At 42.3% G+C, this 24,090-nt stretch overlaps 1 protein-coding gene across 3 annotated transcripts in view; it reads left to right on the top strand.

Moving 5' to 3' along the window:
* Window positions 1-273: 273 nt before the first annotated feature.
* The window catches only part of SLC39A12 (solute carrier family 39 member 12), a gene marked incomplete at both ends in the record, with an annotated part of 74,245 nt that continues 50,428 nt past the window's right edge, over window positions 274-24,090 (top strand). For all 3 annotated transcript variants that reach the window (XM_079700676.1, XM_079700675.1, XM_079700674.1), the window contains 3 exons: window positions 274-528; window positions 8,027-8,308; window positions 21,241-21,448. In XM_079700676.1, the coding sequence (XP_079556802.1) occupies window positions 274-528; window positions 8,027-8,308; window positions 21,241-21,448 (745 nt within the window). The remainder of the gene's footprint in view (window positions 529-8,026; window positions 8,309-21,240; window positions 21,449-24,090) is intronic.

The following is a 24,090-nucleotide window of genomic DNA, read 5'->3' as shown; positions in this document are numbered from 1 at the left end:
GTTGTACAGTTTGAAAGTCTACACCCACCCTGGTTTCCTGGCGGTGGGAGTTATAAATGAGCTACAGACCCCCTGTTTTTCAGAAACAGCTTGTCATTGCCAATCAGCTTAGCCACCCAATTAATGAATCCTTTCAAACCTGTTGCAGGCACAGTAATTAAAGGCTTTATTTTTCCTCTTTCCACAGACATTCCTCCAGTTGCAAGTTGACACCGTGAACACCAACCCACCCACCGCCATCAGAGGCAGACTTGGGCTAAAGGAAGAGTGGAAATGTGCTTCTGGAGAAAGCTTTCTGTATTCTTGGTGTTCCTTCTACTCAGCCTGGTTCCCTTGACTGAGACAGAAAAACCCTCAACTCCAGACAGCAGCGGCACTTGGAGTCCAGGGCAACTGATGGGAATTCTACGTGTCCTCTCGGCAGAAGAGCCCACGCCCCTGAACCACTCGAGAAGCCTCATCAGAACACTGCTAGAGAAAACCGGGTGCCCACGGAGGAGAGACGGAAGGCAAGGAGATTGCAGTCTGGTTAGTGCCATAGAATGGGATCAGGGACAAGGGCATTTTCCAAAGAGAGCCATGCATTCCTTAGCCGCTTACTTTAGGAAAGCAAAATCCATTGCAAACCTTCCAATATCCGAGTGGGCAATGCATTATGGTGCAATAACTCCCATATTTGGGATATGACAAATCATACAGCATTCTGCATATGGCATTTAGAGACAGGGAGAACTTGTTTTTATTAAAATGGTAATCTTCTGTAAGTTTTTCTACAACGCTTCTGCAGGTTTAGAGGTATTTATTTGCAGGTATGCACTTCTAGTCCCCTTTTCTCTCTGATTGACTAATCCTTTTTATGAGCTTGCAATGACCTTGAACATGATTGGTTAGATAGATGCCATTTGTTTTCTGAGGCATAATAATAACAATCTGATATTTGTCTAATGTTGAATTTTAAGTACTTTCTCCCGGATATCGGTAGGTGTGTTCTAATATTTTGCATCATGGGGAGTTAATGAATTGAAATCATCTGCTTAAAAATGAGGAATCTAAGCTGGGGAAGGGAAGTGCTCCCAGTGGGGCTAAAATGGGCCCCAGAAACCCATTTTCCAGGCATTTCCTAGTCTATCAAGGGACTCTCAAACCCTGGCTATCCCTCAGCATCACCTGGCCAGGTTCCACAAAGTACCCAGGCTGGAGCTTCCTTCTCCAGAGATTGAGATTTCACTTTCCCTGGATGGAATTTTTAAAAATCTCTGTAGGCCACTTTAATGTAAAATCAGCATTACGGGCTTCCCTGGTGGCGCAGTGGTTGAGAGTCCGCCTGCCGATGCAGGGGACACGGGTTCATGACCCGGTCCAGGAAGATCCCACATGCCGTGGAGCGGCTGGGCCCGTGAGCCATGGCCACTGAGCCTGTGCGTCCGGAGCCTGTGCTCCGCAACAGGAGAGGCCACGACAGTGAGAGGCCTGCGTACCACCAAAAAAAAAAAAAAAAATCAGCATTGCTGTAAAATCAACATTTAATGTAAAATCAGAATGTCTTCATCGGGTGGGGGGTGGGGAATGACCAGAGCGGCCCCAGAGGCAAGAGCCCGTGTCTTAAAATGACTTCAGACAAAAAACAGACCAAAACACTCTGAGCATCCCTTTCCTGAGATGAGATTTTTCAGAATGAACTCACTCACAAATAAATAAATAAATAAATGAAGACATAACCAACTAAATAAGAGAAGCAAATCATTTCTCCCCACAATAAATTTTAGCAGATCTTCTCAATCATGCTTTGTTCTGGGGGAAACATTTCTTGGCCAAATGTTTTGTTTTCTGTTTTTGTTTTTTTTCACAGAAGGGTCTTGCTAACAGAATTTTTCTCTGCTCTGTGCAAACAGTAAATAATTCAGTAATTAGTAAAACTCCCAAGGGTTCCTAGAGAAAACATGTGTTGTAAAGGCAACTCATCTGTGATGACATTAATTTATATATATAGCAACAGAAGACTTCCCACCGGAAATAACTAGGAGTCATATCTTATTAATGTCCTCCGAGAATTCGCTTCAGAGAAATGTTCTCTAATGACATGAAATGCCTTATTAAGACTGGTTGAATATTAGTTTAGCTTGGGGGGGGATGTAAACAGGCAAGATTATTCTCCATTTTTGGGGGGGGGAATGGGTTGTTTTGTACATTTTTTTGATATCTATGACATTAACAAGTATTTGGCCAATTTAGTTTCAGTTCCATTCCTAGGAAGTGAAACACTGTCTGTAATAGCTTCACCCTCCTGCTGCGCTGTTTCTCTTTCTCTCAGAGACTAAAGTTTAAAAAAAAGGCTAATCTCAGCTTCACCTGCTCAGGAGTCTCCAATTTATCCAAATCACCATAATCTAAGCAAGGAACCCACGGAATCTCTCAGTGTCAATTCACAAAAACCAGGGAGAAACACCCGGGCTTTACAAACACCCACATTCTGGTGCAAACCAGAAGTCTTCACCATGTTCTTGAATCCTTTTTTGTCTTCCTAGGGACTTTGTCCACTGAGAGGCACGGTACCTATCAGAAGTTCTGTGATAAAAAGAGGGCAATGGAGTGAGTTCAGGTCCTTAAATGTCTGAAAAAAGAGATCAGTGTGTATCCTGAATGTGTGGGGAGGAAAAAAAAAAGTTCCCAATTTTATTTCAGATCTAGGTAAAAACTGAATTTTCAAAAAAACTGAAGTTTTTAAGAGCACTGCACGTTTAAAAGTAAGTCCATTCAAGCTGCCGCCTTTGAATATGGATACTCTTTCCTGATCATGGCTTTCCTTTTTCTTTTTTTTAGTTTTTAACGGGAAGGGTGAGAAGGGGGTTTTAATACATTTAATGAGGGATTAATTCACTCCAAAAGAATAAATTCCACTTGAGTAATGATGAGAACCACGAGCCTGCATGGGTTCCAGGCGTGGGGAAGGGAAAAGAATCTGGTTTGGAGAAGGTCAGCCCTGGGTCCATATCCTTGTTCTGGCACCGTCTAGCTGTTAGGATGCCGAGATGCTGATTCCCTTCTCAGGGGGCTCCCTGTGAGGTCACATGACCGTCTATGAATGCATATACGAGCTCAAGCTCTCTTCCCCTGCTTATATTCGCGGAAATGTCCAGTCCCCCCTTTTCCAGGTCACTGGAGCAGCTTTTGTGAAGGACCTTCAGTGCTGCTGAGAAAACAAGACTTTCCTCGGCATCCCCCTCCTGCTCGTCCCCCGGCCCCGCCCACCTCGACTGTCCCCAGAGGTTTGGGGATTTTTAACCAAGATCTCCAGGCGATTCTCAGACACATTCAGAGAGAATCAGTGCTTTAAGGTCCTGCATTTAATTCCCTCCCCCTCCCTGAGTTGTCATAAGGGTCATGGGATAAAGTGTGAAAAGCATCAAGCTTTATCTTAACTTGTTTATCGAGAAAGTTTATCTGAACTCTTCTCAGTTAAGACTTTCCTTTCTGTCACTTAGAAATGCCACTAAATCTAGTACAGACCCACAAAAAGCTAGCGCCCGTCATCAACTGACATCCTTCCAGATCTTTGGGAGGAAAAGGAAGAAATATAATTTCCCTCTTGTGTTGTATAGTCAATTGTTAGCAACCCTGCCCCCTCCTAAAACAGAACTTAAAAAATCTAAGAACTTAAAAGAAGGCAGTTGACTTACCCATAACCCAAAATCAAATTCTAAACATCTCTTGGTCTAAAATTCCTAAAGCTTACTGGGCAGGTTCTGACAACTGCCTTATTAACACAGAAGATTTCATATAGCTCTTTGTCGCAGAGGCTCTCGCCTGAAATACACAAGCAGTAAACAAAGCTGAATTAAGCATCTGGGAAAAGGCAATCTGATTTGGCTCCAGGGTGTCATAGAAAATTACTACCAAACATCCTAGTAGTCCATTTAGCTTAGTAGAGAGGACTTCTCACAATTTGACTAGTCTTTTTTTTTTTTTTTTACCAAAGTTTATTTCCTTATGAAGTTGAAAAACTAATTCTCAGAATCTGTGTTTTTCTTCTCCTCTTAAACCTTATGTCTCCACCTGACAAGATTCAAAGGAAGTCAATGGATTATTTCTGAATGAGTCCATTCTTCTTCAACAAAGGATCACTTTACTGGAGTCAGAGCCTGGGACAGATCTGATGCCTATGGGGTGCCAGTATTTGCAAAATTTTGCTAAACATCCTCTCCCAAACCACAACTGATCCACTTCGGAAAACTGTAACAACTGAAACAAATCTAGTGGTGATGAACTGAAAATCCCAGTCCCCCCACCAACCCCCATAGCAATTTTTGTCACGTCCACGCCCAGAAGAGAAGTTACCTTATGTTAGCGCTTCCGATTCTCCCTGCACCACTCTATCCTCAAGCCACCACCTTCTGCATTAAGGTAACTTGTCAAAGACTCAAATATCAGCACAGAGTTTTCACCACATGGTCCTCTGATTCACCATTAAGTTCCATTTCAGCAGGCCTCAAAAACTTGAGCAAGGGGTAGGCTGCCTCTGTTCATTCAAGATGACCAAAATCTCTAGCGAGATAAAATGAGCTGCTTCCACAACTTATTTAAACTTTTCCAAGTCAGAAACTGATTTACCTTCCAAGATGTAAGCATTTTACAAAAAAATTCTGGAGTGAACATCTGCCTGATTGTATTCAGGGTATTCTATCTAACCTGATAGGAGAAGGAACTCTATCTAGCCTGATAGGAGGGGGAACTCTACCTGCCCCGATAGGAGAGGGGACTCTATCCTACCCTCTTCTCTGCTACCTCCTGCCTCACCCCTAGAAAGGCACAGAGCAAAAGCCTGGAGAAGGAGCCACGAGTGGACAAGGGTCTCGGGCTGCTTGGATGGGATACAGGGTGGCCACAGACACTGCTGTGCGCAACCAGCACACAACCACACCTGGGCCACGTACACGTGGTCTGGTGGCCTCATGGAGGTCCTACGTGTTCTTGGTGCTCTTATTCCCACCTACCTGGTGCCATCAGACGACCTGAATAGCACTTGGAAGCCTCTAAAGGTGAACTTGTTCAACCTGCTGGCTGTACCATGTTCTCACTGATGGATATTATAACCCTACCAATCCCCTAGTCTCCTAATTGACCAGATCTCTTCCTACCAAACAGGAGGGAGAGAAAGTTACCTGGTGAGGGACTGCACAGCAAGTACAAAGCCTATCAATGGCAGAGCAGGAATTAGGACTGGGCAACCACTATTAACTGTGTGGCTTTAGGTACGTTACTCACCCTCTCTTAAACTTGGCTTACACATATACTAAGGGTATATTTTCCTCATAGAAGGAAAACATACTTCATACTTAATTCTGGGCAGGATCTTTGCATACTGCATATATATGTACCTATTAATTATTTCATTATGCATTAAGTAATTGGGTAATTGGTATTCTGAATGCTTTTGATTGTGCAGAAATATTTGGTGGATTATGATATGGGCTTTTGTTTTTCTATTTAAAATAATGCAATAAGTTTCCCCCCATTGAAAAATTGATCATCCGACACCTTTTCCAGAACCAATTAGATTTATACTCTGAGGGATGCCTTGATATGGAAGATACTCAGCACTGTCTTGGACACATGGCTTCCGATACACGGTAGTTGATATGACCAATAGTTTTCCTGATACTTTAGTTTCAGGGAGTTATTTGATTCAGCTGATTCACCTCCCTGGGTCCTGGTGTCAGTCCCGTCTAACAGCTACCAACCTATGGACTTTTCTCTAAGGCTGAGGAGGGAACAGAAAAGGGCTGCTGTGGTTGAGTTTAATATTGACACTCAGAGTTGATCTTGTTGGGAAGCCTGCATCTGTTTGCTGAGTTTTGGGCCTCACACCGTTGAGTTGGGGAGAAACTGGAATCTGTGTGGCTTGTGAAGAATGTGATCAATACTTTGCTTTACAGATGGATGACATGTTTCTTTCTGGCTCAGATGGTATTTTCCAGATACTACCCAGTGGGACACACAGCAGACATGGAATTAGGACCCCTGAAACTTCCACCTCAGAGAACAGATTAAAAGATTTCATAGTAGATTATCCCACAGTGGGACAACTCCCCTGGGGCTCAAGATAGGCATATTTTATTTATGTATGTATGTATGTATTTATTTATTTATTTACTGGCCAGACCACGCAACATGTGGGATCCTAGTTCCCCAACCGGGGATCAAATCTGCATCCCCTGCATTGGAAGAGCAGACTCTTAACCACAGGACCACCAGGGATGTCCTTCAGATAGGCGTCTCTTGATGCCTTCACTCTGAGGCTGGTGCCATGTCATGAGCTGCTTCTCAGATCCTGGGAGCATTCCCAGAAGCTACCCAACTGTCTTTGAAGAAACACAGCTCTTATCTTGCTGGGAGAGCTTCTCTTCCACAACCCCTGTGTCTATCTTTTTCTCACTGTCCCAACACGTTATCCCCAACACCTTCCTCTGCCATGTAAGCTTCCCAGATTAGACAAGCCAGCTGTCTATCTGTGGGTTGTGAAACAAAGCACCATGGAAACATTTTTAGTAATTCTCGAACCACCAACATTTCTGTTAACAGCAGGATGTGGTAACTGATTGTGTCTCAGAAAGGACTGACATCAGTTCTCCTAGGTGGGCTAAGAGAGAAGCAGATGGTACTTGTTCATTCCATGTTTACTCTTCTTAAGTGCCAGGCATGGTGCTAGAGGCTGAGGATAGACCTGTGCACAAAGCAGACAAAATCCAGCCTTAATGAGCCAGTTGTCTTCAAGAGGAAATAGAAAAGAAACGAGGAGACATAGTAATCTTAGAATCCTAGTTCTCTGAGAAAAAAGGAAAAATGGTAATGCTAGAGCTGCCTGTGGCTCTTAGGCACTTAATATGTGGCTCATCCCAGTTGCGATATGCTGATACGTGTAAAACACACAGCAGATTTCAAAGACTTAGTGTGACAAAACGAACATCAAATAGCTCATTAATACTTTTTTAGAGTTTTGATTATGTGTTGAAATGATCATATCTTGCATATGTATTTCAAGAAAATATATTATTCACATTAATTTCACCTGTTTCTTTTTACAGTTTAAAATGTGACTACTAGAAAATTTAAAACATGCCTCACATTTGTAGCCTATGTGATATTTTTGTTGAACGGTGCTGTGCCAGAGAACACGGGGCAGGGATGGGGACTTTGGGAATGGTATCTGGGAAGGCATCCCTGAGGAAGTGGCACTTGAAACTGAGACCTGAGAAATCAGGTGGGAAAGAGCCTGGTGGAACTGACAGAAAATCACAGGGGCAGAAGTTGAGTGAGAGAGGTGGAGGGAGGCCAAGAGAAGGTAAGGGAGGTAGGATGGGCAGAAGTTGAGTGAGAGAGGTGGAGGGAGGCCAAGAGAAGGTAAGGGAGGTAGGATGGGCAGAAGCCAGACTGAGGAGAAAATTATAAGGAGCTTGGATTTCATTCCAAATGCAATGAGGCACCACTTGAAAAGCCAGAGTCAGCTCGTGTTAATCAAGGCAGAAAAGTGACAGCTTGCGTTATTATAGTTGGAGATAGAAGGGTTGCATTTAGGGAATAAGGGCTTCTGGGAGGACATCCTTTTTATATAAAAGTCCAACCATGATTGTCTTACTTGAATTGGGCTATTGAGGCTGCCCACTTTCCCCTCCTATTCATAAAATAATAAGCAACAGGGCTTCCCTGGTGGCGCAGTGGTTGAGAGTCTGCCTGCCGATGCAGGGGACGCGGGTTCGTGCCCCGGTCCGGGAGGATCCCACATGCCACGGAGCGGCTGGGCCCGTGAGCCATGGCCGCTGAGCCTGCACGTCCAGAGCCTGTGCTCTGCAACGGGAGAGGCCACAACAGTGAGAGGCCCACGTATCGCAAAAAAAATAAATAAAATAAAATAATAATAATAATAATAAGCAACAGAGACTCTGTGGTTGTTAATGTTCTGGGACTATTTGTCAAGCTTTGTTTCTGTTTTTCATTTTTTATTATTATTTTGTGGGGTTTTTTTGCACAGTGCTTTGAACCAGATGCCCTGTTACTAATAGCTGGAGGAGATTTCGAGGATCAGCTCAGAGAGGAAGTGGTCCAGAGAGTTTCTCTTCTCCTCCTCTATTACATCATTCATCAGGAAGAGATCTGCTCTTCCAAGCTCAACATGAGTAATAAGGAGTATACATTTTACCTACACAGCCTTCTCAGCCTCAGGCAGGATGAAGACTCCTATTTCCTATCACAGAATGAGACTGAAGACATCCTGGCTTTCACCAGGCAGTACTTTGACACTTCCAGAAGCCAGGTAAGAAAGTCAGAATTGCTAACTAGCTCTGCTGCTAAGATACAGTCTCAGAGCATGATTTTTTGTCACTAATTCATTCCTAGGATACTCAAAAACTTCTGAGAGGTAAGTAATAGGGGTTTTTAGTGATGGGATGTTAAGTGATGTAATTTAAAACTCTTGAGTCTGAAGGGGGAAATGTAACAACTAATCACGTGAATGTACAAAAATATTTCTTTATTTTTTATTTTGTTTAAAATAATTCAGAATTAACCTCAACAAAGCTGTTTTGTTTTTAAAGAAAAAAGAAGTGGGGGGTGGATGTAATGATTAATCAGTTGTCAGATGAGTTTTAGGCGGAAGCTGGCTGGGTGGGTGGGTGGGTGGGCAGGCAGACCAGGTGACAGGGAAGCTCTGTTCCGAGTCCCCCTGAGCACTAAAGTGAGTGTGAGTCACGGCTTTTGATCAGTCTCCAAGGACTGAACTATAGCGGTGAGAGCAGTGTGTCTATTTGCCTTGCCTTCTGGCCAGGGAAGGATTAGGCAGTAAGAGTTGGCGAGAGATGAATTAGTCATTAGTTAGTTCCCTGAGGATGCAGCTTGCAAAAAGCATTATTCATCACAGCACAGACATTATCTCTTTTGTGGCTTGTAATTGGTGCTGCATGTGTTCAGGGGTCCCAAGTGCTTTTCTTTTCTCACAGTTCCCACTCTTAGGAAATGGGCGTCTTGTTGCCTTCATTACTATTCCAGCAAAAGCTGGCCTTTCAGTTACCTTTTTGCTTTCTGCTTTGTGATGGGAAGTTTGAGCTGAAAACGTCCTCTGAACATGGGGTTTTTTAAGCCATATTTTCTTAAAGAATGAATTGAGGAGCCACCAGCACATTTTAAAGAGTGTGGCAGAACGTGTTTTTTTTTTTTTTTTCTCTCTTGAATTATTCACTGACATGTGTCTTAGTCCGTTTGGGCTGATATAACATAAATGCCATAAACTGGGTGGTATATAAACAACAGAAATTTATTCTCATAGTTCTGGAGGCTGGGAAGTCCAAGATCAAGGCGCTGGGCAGATTTGGTGTCTGGTGAGAGGCTACTTTTTGGTTAACAGATGGTCATCTTTTTGTTGTGTCCTCACCTGGTGGAAGGAGCAAGTGAGCTCTTGGGATCTCTTATACAAGGGCACTAATTCCATTCATGAGGGCTCCACCCTCAAGACCTAATCACCTCCTAAAAGCCTCACCTCCTAATACCATCACATTGATAATTAGGATTTCAACATGCAAATACTGGGGGGTGACACAAACATTCATTCTATAACAACATATAGTGATAAATTTGATTCTTGGCCTCAGTTCTGGTTTCTAGGAGTTCAAAGGTATCTGTGCAATCATGCTACAACTTAATGCCAGCAAACATATCCTCCAATTTGCTGTAAATTTCTCTTATAATTGGTAGAACAAATGGAAAGACTGTTTACTAAGAACTTTGTGGATATCACTTCAGTAACTCTAATCTTGTGGCTCTAAAACTTTGGTTATATTTTTTCTTTCTATTTACAAGGGATAAAATGGGGTTCCTGTATAGAATTCAGTTTTTTGCTTAAATAGGGAGGTGTGCCTACCTAGAATTTCCTCAGTTCAACGTCTACATAATGTAAGATTGGTTCAAATGAGCCACTAGGATTTTAGGTATCCTATGTGTTACTGTCTTGATACAGGTTAAATGCAAATGCAAAGCCAGCACTTAAAGGCAGATGGAGTATATATATTTAATGTAGATTTATGGTTATCCAACATATACTGCAAATACCTGGGCTTCCGAAAGTATGCGAGATTAAACATTCCTAGAACAGAATAAACTAATTCAGTATTATGTGTAGACCTACTTTATTCATCTATTCAGTCAGGAAGAAGTGAGCTACTGATGAGTCATAACCCTGTGCTAGGCCTTAGAACAACTATCTCCTGGAGGATACCACTGTCACCAGTTCCTGGGAAGGGTCCTGTGGCCCATGCCCTTGGGGTAGGCTTCCACTAGGAAGTCAGTCACTCTAGACTTTTGCAGGAGGCCTCTTGGCACTTCACTGCAGGCTGCTGCTCTCTTTGACTAGGGGGTGTAAGGTCACAGAAGATGCTGGTGGTCCAGGCCCACCATGACTAGCATTTCTAGGTCTTGCTTTCATGGGACTCAACCTCCATAGGTCAAGCCACTAACAGCAACTCCGGGCGGGCCTTAACCAGCTCACTAAGAGAAACAACCTTACACCATCATATTCTGATCTAGCGACCCTCCCTAATGGTCCAGAATCTAAATATCCCTCTGTTCTTTCCTCCTCTTCCTACTCTGTTTTATCTTCCTGACTCAATCTCTTCATGCAACCGCCTCTCTCCATTCTTCCCACTCTTTGGCTGTTTCCATGGTAAATGTACATGATGCTCTACAGTCCTGCCTCTTATATGGAGAACGGGTATTTGTGACCACATCCTAAGGACTTTGGGATTGGAAACGATGGTTAGAATCCTCCTTTGTCCTCAGTGGCACATTGAGATGTTACTCTTTCACACCCTCCATGAAAAACTCACACTTCTATGAGGTTCACACTCTCTGTTATTTTAACTTGTTATTGTCATCCATGAATCTCCTGGCTACTTCTCCAAATTTGTTAAAAATTTGGTAACTGCCTCTCTGCCTTCCCCGCTGCTCCCCACCATAGCTATGACTAGGCTCTTGCCAAGCTCACCAATTACAAACTTAAAAAAGAAATAAATCCAGGATATTGAATATAGCTCCCTAAACCATAATGGAAAAGAGTATGAAACAGAATATATATATATATATATATATATATATATATATATATGTATAGCTGAGTCACTTTGCTGTACAGCAGAAATTAAATACAACATTGTAAATCAATTATACTTCAATAAAATAAATAGATAGATAGATAGGTAGATAGATAAATAAATCCGATCCGCACTTTTCCCACCTTGTCCTATGTCACAAGAAGGCAACATTGAAATAGTAACCTTCCCTTGAGTCCTCATTGGATGAACATACTTCCTCCTTCCCACACTCCTGTACATTGTATTTCTCAACCATCTCTGTCCTTCTCTTTGCTCTCTCACTTTTGTCAAGTCTTGCCTCCATGAAGCTCTCTTTTGGTCTTTGATTTCTGTCAGCCCATACTTCATGTTTTTTCCCATTCGCATCACCCCCATCTCCTGGTTTCTTCTCACTTGTCCAGCTATTCTGTATCAAGTTCCTTTGAAGGATCCACTTGACCTGCCATCCCTTAAATCATGGCATCCTCCTTGGCCCCCACTTTGGTTTTCCCCCTCCTCACCCTACATATTCTTGTTGAGTGAGATGCTCTCACAACGTCAAGCACTCCTAAACACTGATGACTTTCAATTCTGTTGCAAGCCAGCCCAGATTTCTCTTTTGAGCCATCGACTCATATATACACCCATCTTTAAAATTCTCCATGTGTATATTTGCTCAGCACTTAAAACTCAATATTAAAATCAAAAGTCTTATTTCTATTCCTGAACCTGTTCTTTCTTTGATGTTGCTTATGTAGATCTTGAAATAGTCTCTACTTTGACTTGTATATGCTGCACATTCCTGTTTTTTTTTTCTCTCTGACCCCCATTTTCACCTTTGCAGGCTCTTCTCTTTCTCTGTGTAGATTTTAAGCATTAGTGCTCTTTCAGGCGTGGTCTTAGCCCCCATCATTCTATATGCTTTCTCTGGGGTAGCACATCTATACGTAAAGAAGACTCACCAGAGTGTATCTCCATCCCAGACCTCTTTCCTGCACTCCAGACCCACATAGACTATACAACATCTTTTCTTTAAGGATATGGTAAAGCCACCTCACACTTAAAATATCCAAAATCAAGGTTATAAATCAACCCAACGAGATCCAGTCTTTTTTTTTTTTACAACTTTATTGGAGTATAATTGCTTCACAATGGTGTATTAGTTTCTGCTTTATAACAAAGTTAATCAGTTATACATATACATCTGTTCCCATATCCCTTCCCTCTTGCGTCTCCCTCCCTCCCACCCTCCCTAACCCACCCCTCCAGGAGGTCACAAAGGACCGAGCTGATCTTCCTGTGCTATGCGGCTGCTTCCCACTAGCTATCTACCTTACGTTTGGTAGTGTATATATGTCCATGCGTCTCTCTCGCTTTGTCACAGCTTACCCTATCCCCCTCCCCATATCCTGAAGTCCATTCTCAAGTAGGTCTGTGTCTTTATTCCTGTTTTATCCCTATGTTCTTCATGACTTTTTTTTTCTTAAATTCCATATATATGTGTTAGCATACGGTATTTGTCTTTCTCTTTCTGACTTAACTTCACTCTGTATGACAGACTCTAGGTCTATCCACCTCATTACAAATAGCTCAGTTTCGTTTCTTTTTATGGCTGAGTAATATTCCATTGTATATATGTGCCACATCTTCTTTATCCATTCATCCGATGATGGACAATTGGGTTGTTTCCATCTCCAGGCTATTGTGAATAGAGCTGCAATGAACATTTTGGTACATGTCTCTTTTTTTTTTTTTTTTTTTTTTTTTTTTGCGGTAGGCGGGCCTCTCACTGTTGTGGCCTCTCCCCCTGCGGAGCACAGGCTCCGGAGCACAGGCTCAGTGGCCATGGCTCACGGGCCCAGCCGCTCCGCGGCATGTGGGATCTTCCCAGACCGGGGCACGAACCCGTGTCCCCTGCATCGGCAGGCGGACTCCCAACCACTGCGCCACCAGGGAAGCCCACATGTCTCTTTTTGAATTATGGTTTTCTCAGGGTATATGCCTAGTAGTGGGATTGCTGGGTCATATGGTAGTTCTATTTTTAGTTTTTTAAGGAACCTCCATACTGTTCTCCATAGCGGCTGTACCAATTCACATTCCCACCAGCAGTGCAAGAGGGTTCCCTTTTCTCCACACCCTCTCCAGCATTTATTGTTTCTAGATTTCTTGATGATGGCCATTCTGACTGGTGTGAGATGATATCTCATTGTAGTTTTGATTTGCATTTCTCTAATGATTAATGATGTTGAGCATTCTTTCATGTGTTTGTTGGCAGTCTGTATATCTTCTTTGGAGAAATGCCTATTTAAGTCTTCTGCCCATTTTTGGATTGGGTTGTTTGTTTTTTTGCTATTGAGCTGCATGAGCTGCTTATAAATTTTGGAGATTAATCCTTTGTCAGTTGCTTCATTTGCAAATATTTTCTCCCATTCTGAGGGTTGTCTTTTGGTCTTGTTTATGGTTTCCTTTGCTGTGCAAAAGCTTTGAAGTTTCATTAGGTCCCATTTGTTTATCTTTGTTTTTATTTCCATTTCTCTAGGAGGTGGGTCCAAAAGGATCTTGCTGTGATTTATGCCATAGAGTGTTCTGCCTATGTTTTCCTCTAAGAGTTTGATAGTTTCTGGCCTTACATTTAGGTCTTTAATCCCTTTTGAGCTTATTTTTGTGTATGGTGTTAGGGAGTGATCTAATCTCATACTTTTACATGTCCCTGTCCAGTTTTCCCAGCACCACTTATTGAAGAGGCTGTCCTTTCTCCACCGTACATTCCTGCCTCCTTTATCAAAGATAAGGTGACCATATGTGCGTGGGTTTATCTCTGGGCTTTCTATCCTGTTCCATTGATGTATCTTTCTGTTTTTGTGCCAGTACCACACTGTCTTGATTACTGTAGCTTTGTAGTATAGTCTGAAGTCAGGGAGCCTGATTCCTCCAGCTCCGTTTTTCGTTCTCAAGATTGCTTTGGCTATTCAGGCTCTTTTGTTTTTCCCAACAAATTTTGAAATTTTTTGTTCTAGTTCTGTGAAAAATGCCAGTGGTAGTTTGATAGGGATTGCATTGAATCTGTAGATTTTAACAATGTTGATTCTTCCAATCCAAGAACATGGTACATCTCTCCATCTATTTGTATCATCTTTAATTTCTTTCATCAGTGTCTTATAATTTTCTGCATACAGGTCTTTTGTCTCCTTAGGTAGGTTTATTCCTAGATATTTTATTCTTTTTGTTGCAATGGTAAATGGGAGTGTTTCCTTGATTTCACTTTCAGATTTTTCATCATTAGTGTACAGGAATGCCAGAGATTTCTGTGCATTAATTTTGTATCCTGCTACTTTACCAAATTCATTGATTAGCTCTAGTAGTTTTCTGTTAGCATCTTTAGGATTCTCTATGTATAGTATCATGTCATCTGCAAACAGTGACAGCTTTACTTCTTCTTTTCCAATTTGGATTCCTTTTATTTCCTTTTCTTCTCTGATTGCTGTGGCTAAAACTTCCAAAACTAAGTTGAATAAGAGTGGTGAGAGTGGGCAACCTTGTCTTGTTCCTGATCTTAGTGGAAATGCTTTCAGTTTTTCACCATTGAGGACAATGTTGGCTGTGGGTTTGTCATATATGGCCTTTATTATGTTGAGGAAAGTTCCCTCTATGCCTACTTTCTGCAGGGTTTTTATCATAAATGGGTGTTGAATTTTGTCGAAAGCTTTCTCTGCATCTATTGAGATGATCATATGGTTTTCCTCCTTCAACTTGTTAATATGGTGTATCACGTTGATTGATTTGCGTATATTGAAGAATCCTTGCATTCCTGGAATAAACCCCACTTGATCATGGTGTATGATCCTTTTAATGTGCTGTTGGATTCTGTTTGCTAGTATTTTGTTGAGGATTTTTGCATCTATGTTCATCAGTGATATTGGCCTGTAGTTTTCTTTCTTTGTGACATCCTTGTCTGGTTTTGGTATCAAGGTGACGGTGGCCTCGTAGAATGAGTTTGGGAGTACTCCTCCCTCTGCTATATTTTGGAAGAGTTTGAGAAGGATAGGTGTTAGCTCTTCTCTAAATGTTTAATAGAATTCGCCTGTGAAGCCATCTGATCCTGGGCTTTTGTTTGTTGGAAGATTTTTAATCACAGTTTCAATTTCAGTGCTTGTGATTGGTCTGTTCATATTTTCTATTTCTTCCTGATTCAGTCTTGGCAGGTTGTGCATTTCTAAGAATTTGTCCATTTCTTCCAGGTTGTCCATTTTTACTGGCATAGAGTTGCTTGTAGTAATCTCTCATGATCTTTTGTATTTTTGCAGTGTCAGTTGTTACTTCTCCTTTTTCATTTCTAATTCTATTGATTTGAGTCTTCTCCCTTTTTTTCTTGATGAGTCTGGCTAATGGTTTATCAATTTTGTTTATCTTCTCAAAGAACCAGCTTTTAGTTTTATTGATCTTTGCTATCATTTCCTTCATTTCTTTTTCATTTATTTCTGATCTGATTTTTATGATTTCTTTCCTTCTGCTAACTTTGGGGGGTTTTTGTTCTTCTTTCTCTAATTGCTTTAGGTGCAAGGTCAGGTTGTGTATTTGAGATGTTTCCTGTTTCTTAAGGTGGGATTGTATTGCTATAAACTTCCCTCTTAGAACTTCTTTTGCTGCATCCCATACGTTTTGGGTCGTTGTGTCTCCATTGTCATTTGTTTCTATGTATTTTTTGATTTCCTCTTTGATTTCTTCAGTGATCAGTTCGTTATTAAGTGGTGTATTGTTTAGCCTCCATGTGTTTGTATTTTTTACAGATCTTTTCCTGTAATTGATATCTAGTCTCATAGCATTGTAGTCGGAAAAGATACTTGATACAATTTCAATTTTCTTAAATTTACCAAGGCTTGATTTGTGACCCAAGATATGATCTATCCTGCAGAATGTTCCATGAGCACTTGAGAAAAATGTGTATTCTGTTGTTTTTGGACAGAATGTCCTATAAATATCAATTAAGTCCATCTTATTTAATGTATCATTTAAAGCTTGTGTTTCCTTATTTATTTTCATTTTGGATGATCTGTCCATTGGTGAAAGTGGGCTGTTAAAGTCCCCTACTATGATTGTGTTACTGTCGATTTCTCCTTTTATGGCTGTTAGTATTTGCCTTATGTTTTGAGGTGCTCCTATGTTGGGTGCATAAATATTTACAATTGTTATATCTTCTTCTTGGATCAATCCCTTGATCATTATTCAGTGTCCTTCTTTGTCTCTTCTAATAGTCTTTATTTTAAAGTGTATTTTGTCTGATATGAGAATTTCTACTCTAGCTTTCTTTTGATTTCCATTTGCATGGAATATCCTTTTCCATCCCCTTACTTTCAATCTGCATGTGTCTCTAGGTCTGAATTGGGTCTCTTGTAGACAGCATATATATGGATCTTATTTTTGTATCCATTCAGCCAATCTGTGTCTTTTGGTGGAAGCATTTATTCCATTTACATTTAAGGTAATTATCGATATGTATGTTCCTACTCCCATTTTCTTAATTGTTTTGGGTTCATTATTGTAGGTCTTTTCCTTCTGTTGTGTTTCTTGCCTAGAGAAGTTCCTTTAGCATTTGTTGTAAAGCTGGTTTGGTGGTGCTGAACTCTCTCAGCTTTTGCTTGTCTGTAAACGTTTTAATTTCTCCATCAAATCTGAATGAGATCCTTGCTGGGTAGAGTAATGTTGGTTGCAGTTTTTTCTCCTTCAACACTTTAAATATGTCCTGCCACTCCCTTCTGGCTTGTAGAGTTTCTGCTGAGAGATCAGCTGTTAACCTGATGGGGATTCCCTTGTGTGTTATTTGTTGTTTTTCCCTTGCTGCTTTTAATATATTTTCTTTGTACTTAATTTTTGACAGTTTGATTAATATGTGTCTTGGCGTATTTCTCCTTGGATTTATTCTGTATGGGACTCTCTGTGCCTCCTGGACTTGATTAACTATTTCCTTTCCCATATTAGGGAAGTTTTCAACTATAATCTCTTCAAATATTTTCTCAGTCCCTTTCTTTTTCTCTTCTTCTTCTGGAACCCCTATAATTCGAATGTTGGTGCGTTTAATGTTGTCCCAGAGGTCTCTGAGACTGTCTTTAGTTCTTTTCATTCTGTTTTCTTTATTTTGCTCTGCAGCAGTTATTTTCACTATTTTATCTTCCAGGTCACTTATCCATTCTTCTGCCTCAGTTATTCTGCTACTGATCCCATCTAGAGTATTTTTAATTTCATTTATTGTGTTGCTCATCGTTGCTTGATTCATCTTTAGTTCTTCTAGGTCCTTGTTAACTGTTTCTTGCATTTTGTCTATTCTATTTCCAAGATTTTGGATCATCTTTACTATCATTATTCTGAATTCTTTTTCAGGTAGACTGCCTATTTCCTCTTCATTTGTTAGGTCTGGTGGGTTTTTATCTTGCTCCTTCATCTGCTGTGTGTTTTTCTGTCTTCTCATTTTGCTTATCTTACTGTTTGGGGTCTCCTTTTTGCAGGCTGCAGGTTCATAGTTCCCGTTGTTTTTGGTGTCTGTCCCCAGTGGCTAAGGTTGTTTCAGTGGGTTGTGTAGGCTTCCTGTTGGAGGGGACTGGTGCCTGTGTTCTGGTGGATGAGGCTGAATCTTGTCTTTCTGGTGGACAGGTCGACGTCTGGTGGTGTGTTTTGGGGTGTCTGTGGCCTTATTATGATTTTAGGCAGCCTCCCTGCTAATGGGTGGGGTTGTGTTCCTGTCTTGCTAGTTGTTTGGTATAGGGTGTCCAGCACTGTAGCTTGCTGGTCGTTGAGTGAAGCTGGGTGCTGGTGTTGAGATGGAGATCTCTGGGAGATTTTCGCCGTTTGATATTATGTGGAGCTGGGAGGTCTCTTGTGGACCAGTGTCCTGAAGTTGGCTCTCCCACCTCAGAGGCACAGGACTGACTCCTGGCTGCAGCACCAAGAGCCTTTCATCCACACGGCTCAGAATAAAAGGGAGAAAAAGTAGAAAGAAAGAATTAGTAGAAGAAGAAAGGAAGGAAGGAAGGAAGAAAGAAAGAAAGAAAGAAAAAGAAAGGAGGGAGGGAGGAAGGAGGGAAGGTAGGAAAAAAAGAGAAGATAAAGCAAAATAGAATAAAGTATGATGATATATAATAACGTTATTAAAATAAAAATAATTATTAAAACAAAGATTAAAAAAAAAACGGATGGATAGAACCCTGGGACAAATGGTGGAAGCAAAGCTATACAGACAAAATCTCACACAGAAGCATACACATACACATTCACAAAAAGAGGAAAAGGGGGAAGAATCATAAATCTTGCTCTCAAAGTCCACCTCCTCAATTTGGGATGATTCATTGTCTATTCATGTATTCCACAGATGTAGGGTACATCAAGTTGATTGTGGAGCTTTAATCCGCTGCTTCTGAGGCTGCTGGGAGAGATTCCCCTTTCTCTTCTTTTTTCTCACAGCTCTCGGGGCTCAGCTTTGGATTTGGCCCCGCCTCTGCGTGTAGGTCTCCTGAGGGCGTCTGTTCTTCGCTCAGACAGGACGGGGTTAAAGGAGCAGCTGCTTCCGGGGCTCTGGCTCACTCAGGCGGGGGGGGGGGGGGGGGAGGGAGGGGCACGGAGGCGGGGCGAGCGTGCGGCGTCAGAGGTCGGCGTGATGCTGCACCAGCCTGAGGCGCGCCGTGCGTTCTCCCGGGGAAGTTGTCCCTGGCTCCCGGGACCCTGGCAGTGGCGCGCTGCACAGGCTCCCCGGAAAGGGGGTGTGGATAGTGACCTGTGCTCGCACACAGGCCTCTTGGCGGCGGCAGCAGCAGCCCCAGCATCCCACGCCCGTCTCTGGGGTCCGCGCTGATACCCGCGGCTCGCGCCAGTCTCTGGAGCTCCTTTAAGCAGCACTCTTAATCCCCCCTCCTCGTGCACTAGGAAACAAAGGGGTAAGAAGAAGTCTCTTGCCTCTTTGGCAGGTCCAGACTTTTCCCGGACTCCCTCCCAGCTAGCTGTGGCGCACTAACCCCTTCAGGCTGTGTCACACCGCCAGCCCCAGTCCTCTCCCTGCGCTCCGACGGAAGCCCGAGCCTCAGCTCCCAGCGCCGCCCGCCCTGGCGGCTGAGCAGACAAGCCTCGGGCTGGTGAGTGCCGGTCGGCACCGATCCTCTGTGCGGGAATCTCTCCGCTTTGCCCTCCGCACCCCTGTTGCTGTGCTCTCCTCTGCGGCTCCGAAGCTTCCCCCTCCGCCACCCGCAGTCTCCGCCCGGGAAGGGGCTCCTAGTGTGTGGAAACCTTTCCTCCTTCACGGCTTCCTCCCACTGGTGCAGGTCCCGTCCCTATTCTTTTGTCTCTGTTTATTCTTTTATCTTTTGCCCTACCCAGGTACGTGGGGAGTTTCTTGCCTTTTGGGGGGGTCTGAGGTCTGCCAGCGTTCAGTAGGTGTTCTGTAGGAGTTGTTCCTCGTGTAGATGTATTTCTGGTGTATCTGTGGGAGGAAGGTGATCTCCGCGTCTTACTCTTCCGCCATCTTCCCCTGAGCTCCGATCCAGTCTTCATGTATCACTTCATAGGTCAGCGAATAGCATCATCACCCAGTGAAATGCCCAACTAGAAATTTTATTTTCCAAATTTCTTCCCCCTTTATATCTAATCCAAGTCCTACTGCTATTACCTCCTGAAGAGATCCCTAACCTGTTGACTTAGTCCATTATCATCATCACTGTCTTGTACCTGGACTGCAGTAATAGCCTTCTTGCTGTGCTACTAGGAAGCACTGACTCTCTTTCCAGGTTATTTGTGCTCCACCAGGTAGCCAGAGTGAATTTGTCAGAACACACATCCAGTCCTATAACCCCCATTCCCAAACCTTGCTCAAAATTCCCCTTTGGCTTCCAGTTGATTTGAGGATAAAGGCGAACTCCGCTAAATGCCAGTAGACCTTCAACGTTCACCACGCTCCCCTTACTCCGCCCACTCCAGTGACGGCCCGCCTTCCAGCTGTGCATAGCTGCAATCCTTCTTCCTGCCACAGAAACTTTGCATATGCTGTGTCTCCTGCCTGGGCTATTCCTTTCTCCCACTCCTTCAGATCAGTGTGTGTGTGTGTGTGTGTGTGTGTGCACCACAATCCCAAGGAAGCCTTCTTGGATCTGCCTGACTGGGTCAAATAGCTGTCTATTTTTATGTCATTGTACCATGTACCTCCCCTTCAAAGCAGTTGCCAAAAGTTATCAACTTACATTTGATTACCTTATTATTTTATTAACAACAGTGAACTTTAAGCTCCAGGGCAGGCAGAGACCTGCTTTTGGTTTGGGTCACCACTGCATTTACAGTACCTAGGGAAGCACCAGATATATACTGGGTATTTGGGGGGAGAATTTGTGGGATAGTGGGCGGTATTACCATTATACAGTTGTCAAACCCAGAAACCGGAGTCATTTTTGTCTCTGCACTCCACATTGTCTTCCAAGTCCTTCCAAGGCTAACTTCTTAATATTCTTCAAACGCATCTGCTTCTTTCCATGTCTAGTGCTACCGTCTTAGGTCACGAGATATTTTGGATTAAACAATAACTTCTTAACTAGACTTCTTGCCCTCAAGTTCTAACCCTGTCAATCCATTTACTACTTTGCCACCTGAGTGACATTTCTGTAACCTACCTTATTGTACGATTCTCTTGTTGATAATATTCAGTGGTTTCTCTGGGGCCTTAAGGGGAAATTTATTTTTTAAATTTTATTGAAGTGTAGTTGATTTACAATGTGGTGTTAATTTCTGCTGTACAGCAATGTGACTCAGTTATACATATATATATGTGTATTCTTTTTCATATTCTTTTCCATTATGTTTTATCATAGGATACTGAATATAGTTCCCTGTGCTCTACAGTAGGACAATGAGAAAGCTTAGACAAATAAGAATCAATGGGATGGGAGTTAGAAAATTCAGTGTCACGGCAGATGAAAGAAACAAATATTTTCCAGATAGAGTTCTATCTGAGACTAGAGAATGGTGGTAGGCACATTCCCACCAACAGGTCACTCCTCTTTTAGAAGAATGATTCCTTGTCTTTTGGGGAAATCCTAGAGATGTTCTAATCAGAATAATTTCAGAAGTTAAAATTTTCTTTTTACTTTGTGTCTGATTTCAGTGTATGGAAACCAAAGTGCTGCAGAAAAAAGCTGGTATCTCAAGCAGTGATGGTGCCAATGAAAATACCCTTCCTCAGTTGGCGGAGACAATCATTGCTTTGTCCCTCCAAGGTGTTTGTCTGGGACAAAGAAACTTGCCGTCCCCAGACTATTTTACAGAATATATTTTCAGTTCCTTGAATAGTGCAAATACTCTCCATCTATCAGGTAAGGATGCTTTTCATGAATTTCACTTCCCAGTCACACCTACTAAATATAAACTGTGCCAAAAACAAAAGCAGAATCATTGTGATGACTGAATTTGTCCAGGTATGTTTTAAACACCCTTTTTTTTTTTTTTTTTTTTTTGTGGTACGCGGGCCTCTCACTGTTGTGGCCTCTCCCGCTGCTGAGCACAGGCTCCAGACGTGCAGGCTCAGCGGCCATGGCTCACGAGCCTAGCCGCTCCGCGGCATGTGGGATCTTCCCGGACCAGGGCACGAACCCGTGTCCCCTGCATCGGCAGGCGGACTCTCAACCACTGCACCACCAGGGAAGCCCTAAACACCCTTTTAATCTCAGCATGTAGTGAGACAGCCCAGGGGGCCTTTTCAGGGCAGACATGCTATGATATGTATGTGGTGATAAGGCAAAAATATGCACTCAGCTCCTTTGAGCAGGGATGATGAAATTGTGGATGGAGAGCCAAAGGGAGAGACTTTTATGATCTGCTACTAGTACTAACTGAACACTTTCCTGTGTGGTACAAAGTGCTGGGCCCGGGTGGACAGAGTATCATATAAAAGGATACAATAGTATTCTAAAGGGTGCAAGAGGCTTGCTAGCCATTTGCTTGGAGCCATAAAAGTAAGTCATTTAATGTTAAATAAAAGTACTGTAAAATACGCATCCTGGCTACATTCGTGACAGCCAGCATTTGAGGGATCTGAGGTAAAATAAGACATCACGAAAGGAATCAGAATCTGTGTTTCACGCATTTCTTTGTACTTGACAAGACATTAAGAGTGAAATGACTTATTTTTTCATCTGCATCAGAATGCCCTGCTTTGCACACACACCAAGGCCACATACTTCCTCTTGGGAAGCCACAACGTAGAAGAGAAATACAAATTTTCCAAGGTACCAGCAACACCCTCATGATCTAGATAAATCTTCCAACTCTGAAAGGGATCAAGAGCTGGGAATCATACAATTCCATGCAGAACTTTCTCTGACTTGTTTGTCTAACCCACTGAACGACAGGTGTGTTTTTCTGCAATTCGTTTGTATTTGCTTTAAGAAATGAGAGAAAGAAATCTTTATTAAGATGAAAGTTAAAGTATAATTCAATCGTGTTACCTAGATGTCGTCACTAGGAAATAGGCCGGGGAAAAGCATGCTACGCTGAGAATGACTTTGATGTAGCAAACAGGAATTGCTAAATTCAGATTTTGAGTGATTGAGTTTTAGCAGGGCGGTTTACATATCAGCCGAAGGAATGTAATGATTTCCCTTTTCAAGTAAAAATGTATGCCACTTGAAGGCTCAGTCACTATAAGAAATAGGAATAGCCATCAGACCGGAATACAGAATACAGTTAGAGGCAAGCTGTACTGTAAGATCAAGGCAAGTTGTCTAGATATTGACCATCATGGACCCTGGATAAAAAAACTAAAATAATTGTTTGTGAGAGGTGTTCAGTATCACCCACTTGGGCACAAAGCAGCCACTTTTGCATTTGAGAAGTCAGAATTCCATCCCATCCCAGTGCAATTAGATGCTTATTCCAGAGGCCCCAAGGCATTTTTTTTTCTAACAACTGCCTCTGAGGTAGGGCTCTACTGATACTAATTGTATTTTGGGGTAGGGGGGGAAAAAGTATGGTATTTTTAATTTTTTTTAATGTTTTTATTATAGAGATTGTTAAACATAAACAAAAGTAGAAACAATAAAATAGTGTACCCCCATGTACACAGTCCCCAGCCTTAACAATTAGCAGCAATTGGATAATCTTATATTTGCCTGCCACCTCTCCTAATCACTTGATTACTTTGAAGCAATCAACCTGTACATATTTCTGTATGAATCTCTAAAAGAGGAGGATTTTTTAAAAAGCATCATCACAGCTAAAAAAAATGAATGATTCCTTAATATCATAAAAATTTCCTTCATGTTCACATTTTTCTGCTTTTTAAAAAATATTTTTAGTTTTTATTGAACCAGGATGTAAATAAGGTCCATAAAATGTGAATTGTTTGTATGTCTCTGACGTTTTACTTTTGATAGGTGTCATGCCCTTCCCCTCCATTCTATTTTGTTGCAAATTTTTTGTTGAAAAAAACAAAAAGGGATCATTTATCCCATCTGGATTTTGCTGATTGCATTCCTACTCATTTTACATGTGTTTCTTTTTTTAAAATTTATTTATTTATTTATTTTTGGCTGCCCTGGGTCTCCGTTGCTGTGTGCGGGCTTTCTCTAGCTGCAGTGAGCGGGGGCTGCTCTTCGTTGCCGTGCGTGGACTTCTCATTTCGGTGGCTTCTCTTGTTGAGGAGCATAGACTTTAGGCACGTGGGCTTCAGTAGTTGTGGCGCACGGGCTCAGTAGTTGTGGCTTGTGGGCTCTAGAGCACAGGCTCAGTAGTTGTGGCGCACGGGCTTAGTTGCTCCATGGCATGTGGGATCTTCCTGGACCAGGGCTCGAATCCGTGCCCCCTGCATTGGCAGGCAGATTCTTAACCACTGTGCCACCAGGGAAGTCCCTTACATGTGTTTCTATGCACCGTGTTTCATGTATATTGATTTTTATACGTAGAGGTTTGATTAGTTTTAGGTTGCTTATTTATTTGGGGCTACAGTCTGATCGTTGGT

The sequence above is a fragment of the Hyperoodon ampullatus genome (assembly GCF_949752795.1).
Source record: "Hyperoodon ampullatus genome assembly, chromosome: 3".
NCBI lineage: Eukaryota > Metazoa > Chordata > Mammalia > Artiodactyla > Ziphiidae > Hyperoodon > Hyperoodon ampullatus.
Note: the sequence above shows the minus strand (reverse complement) of the source record. Positions and strands in the feature narration are given on the sequence as shown.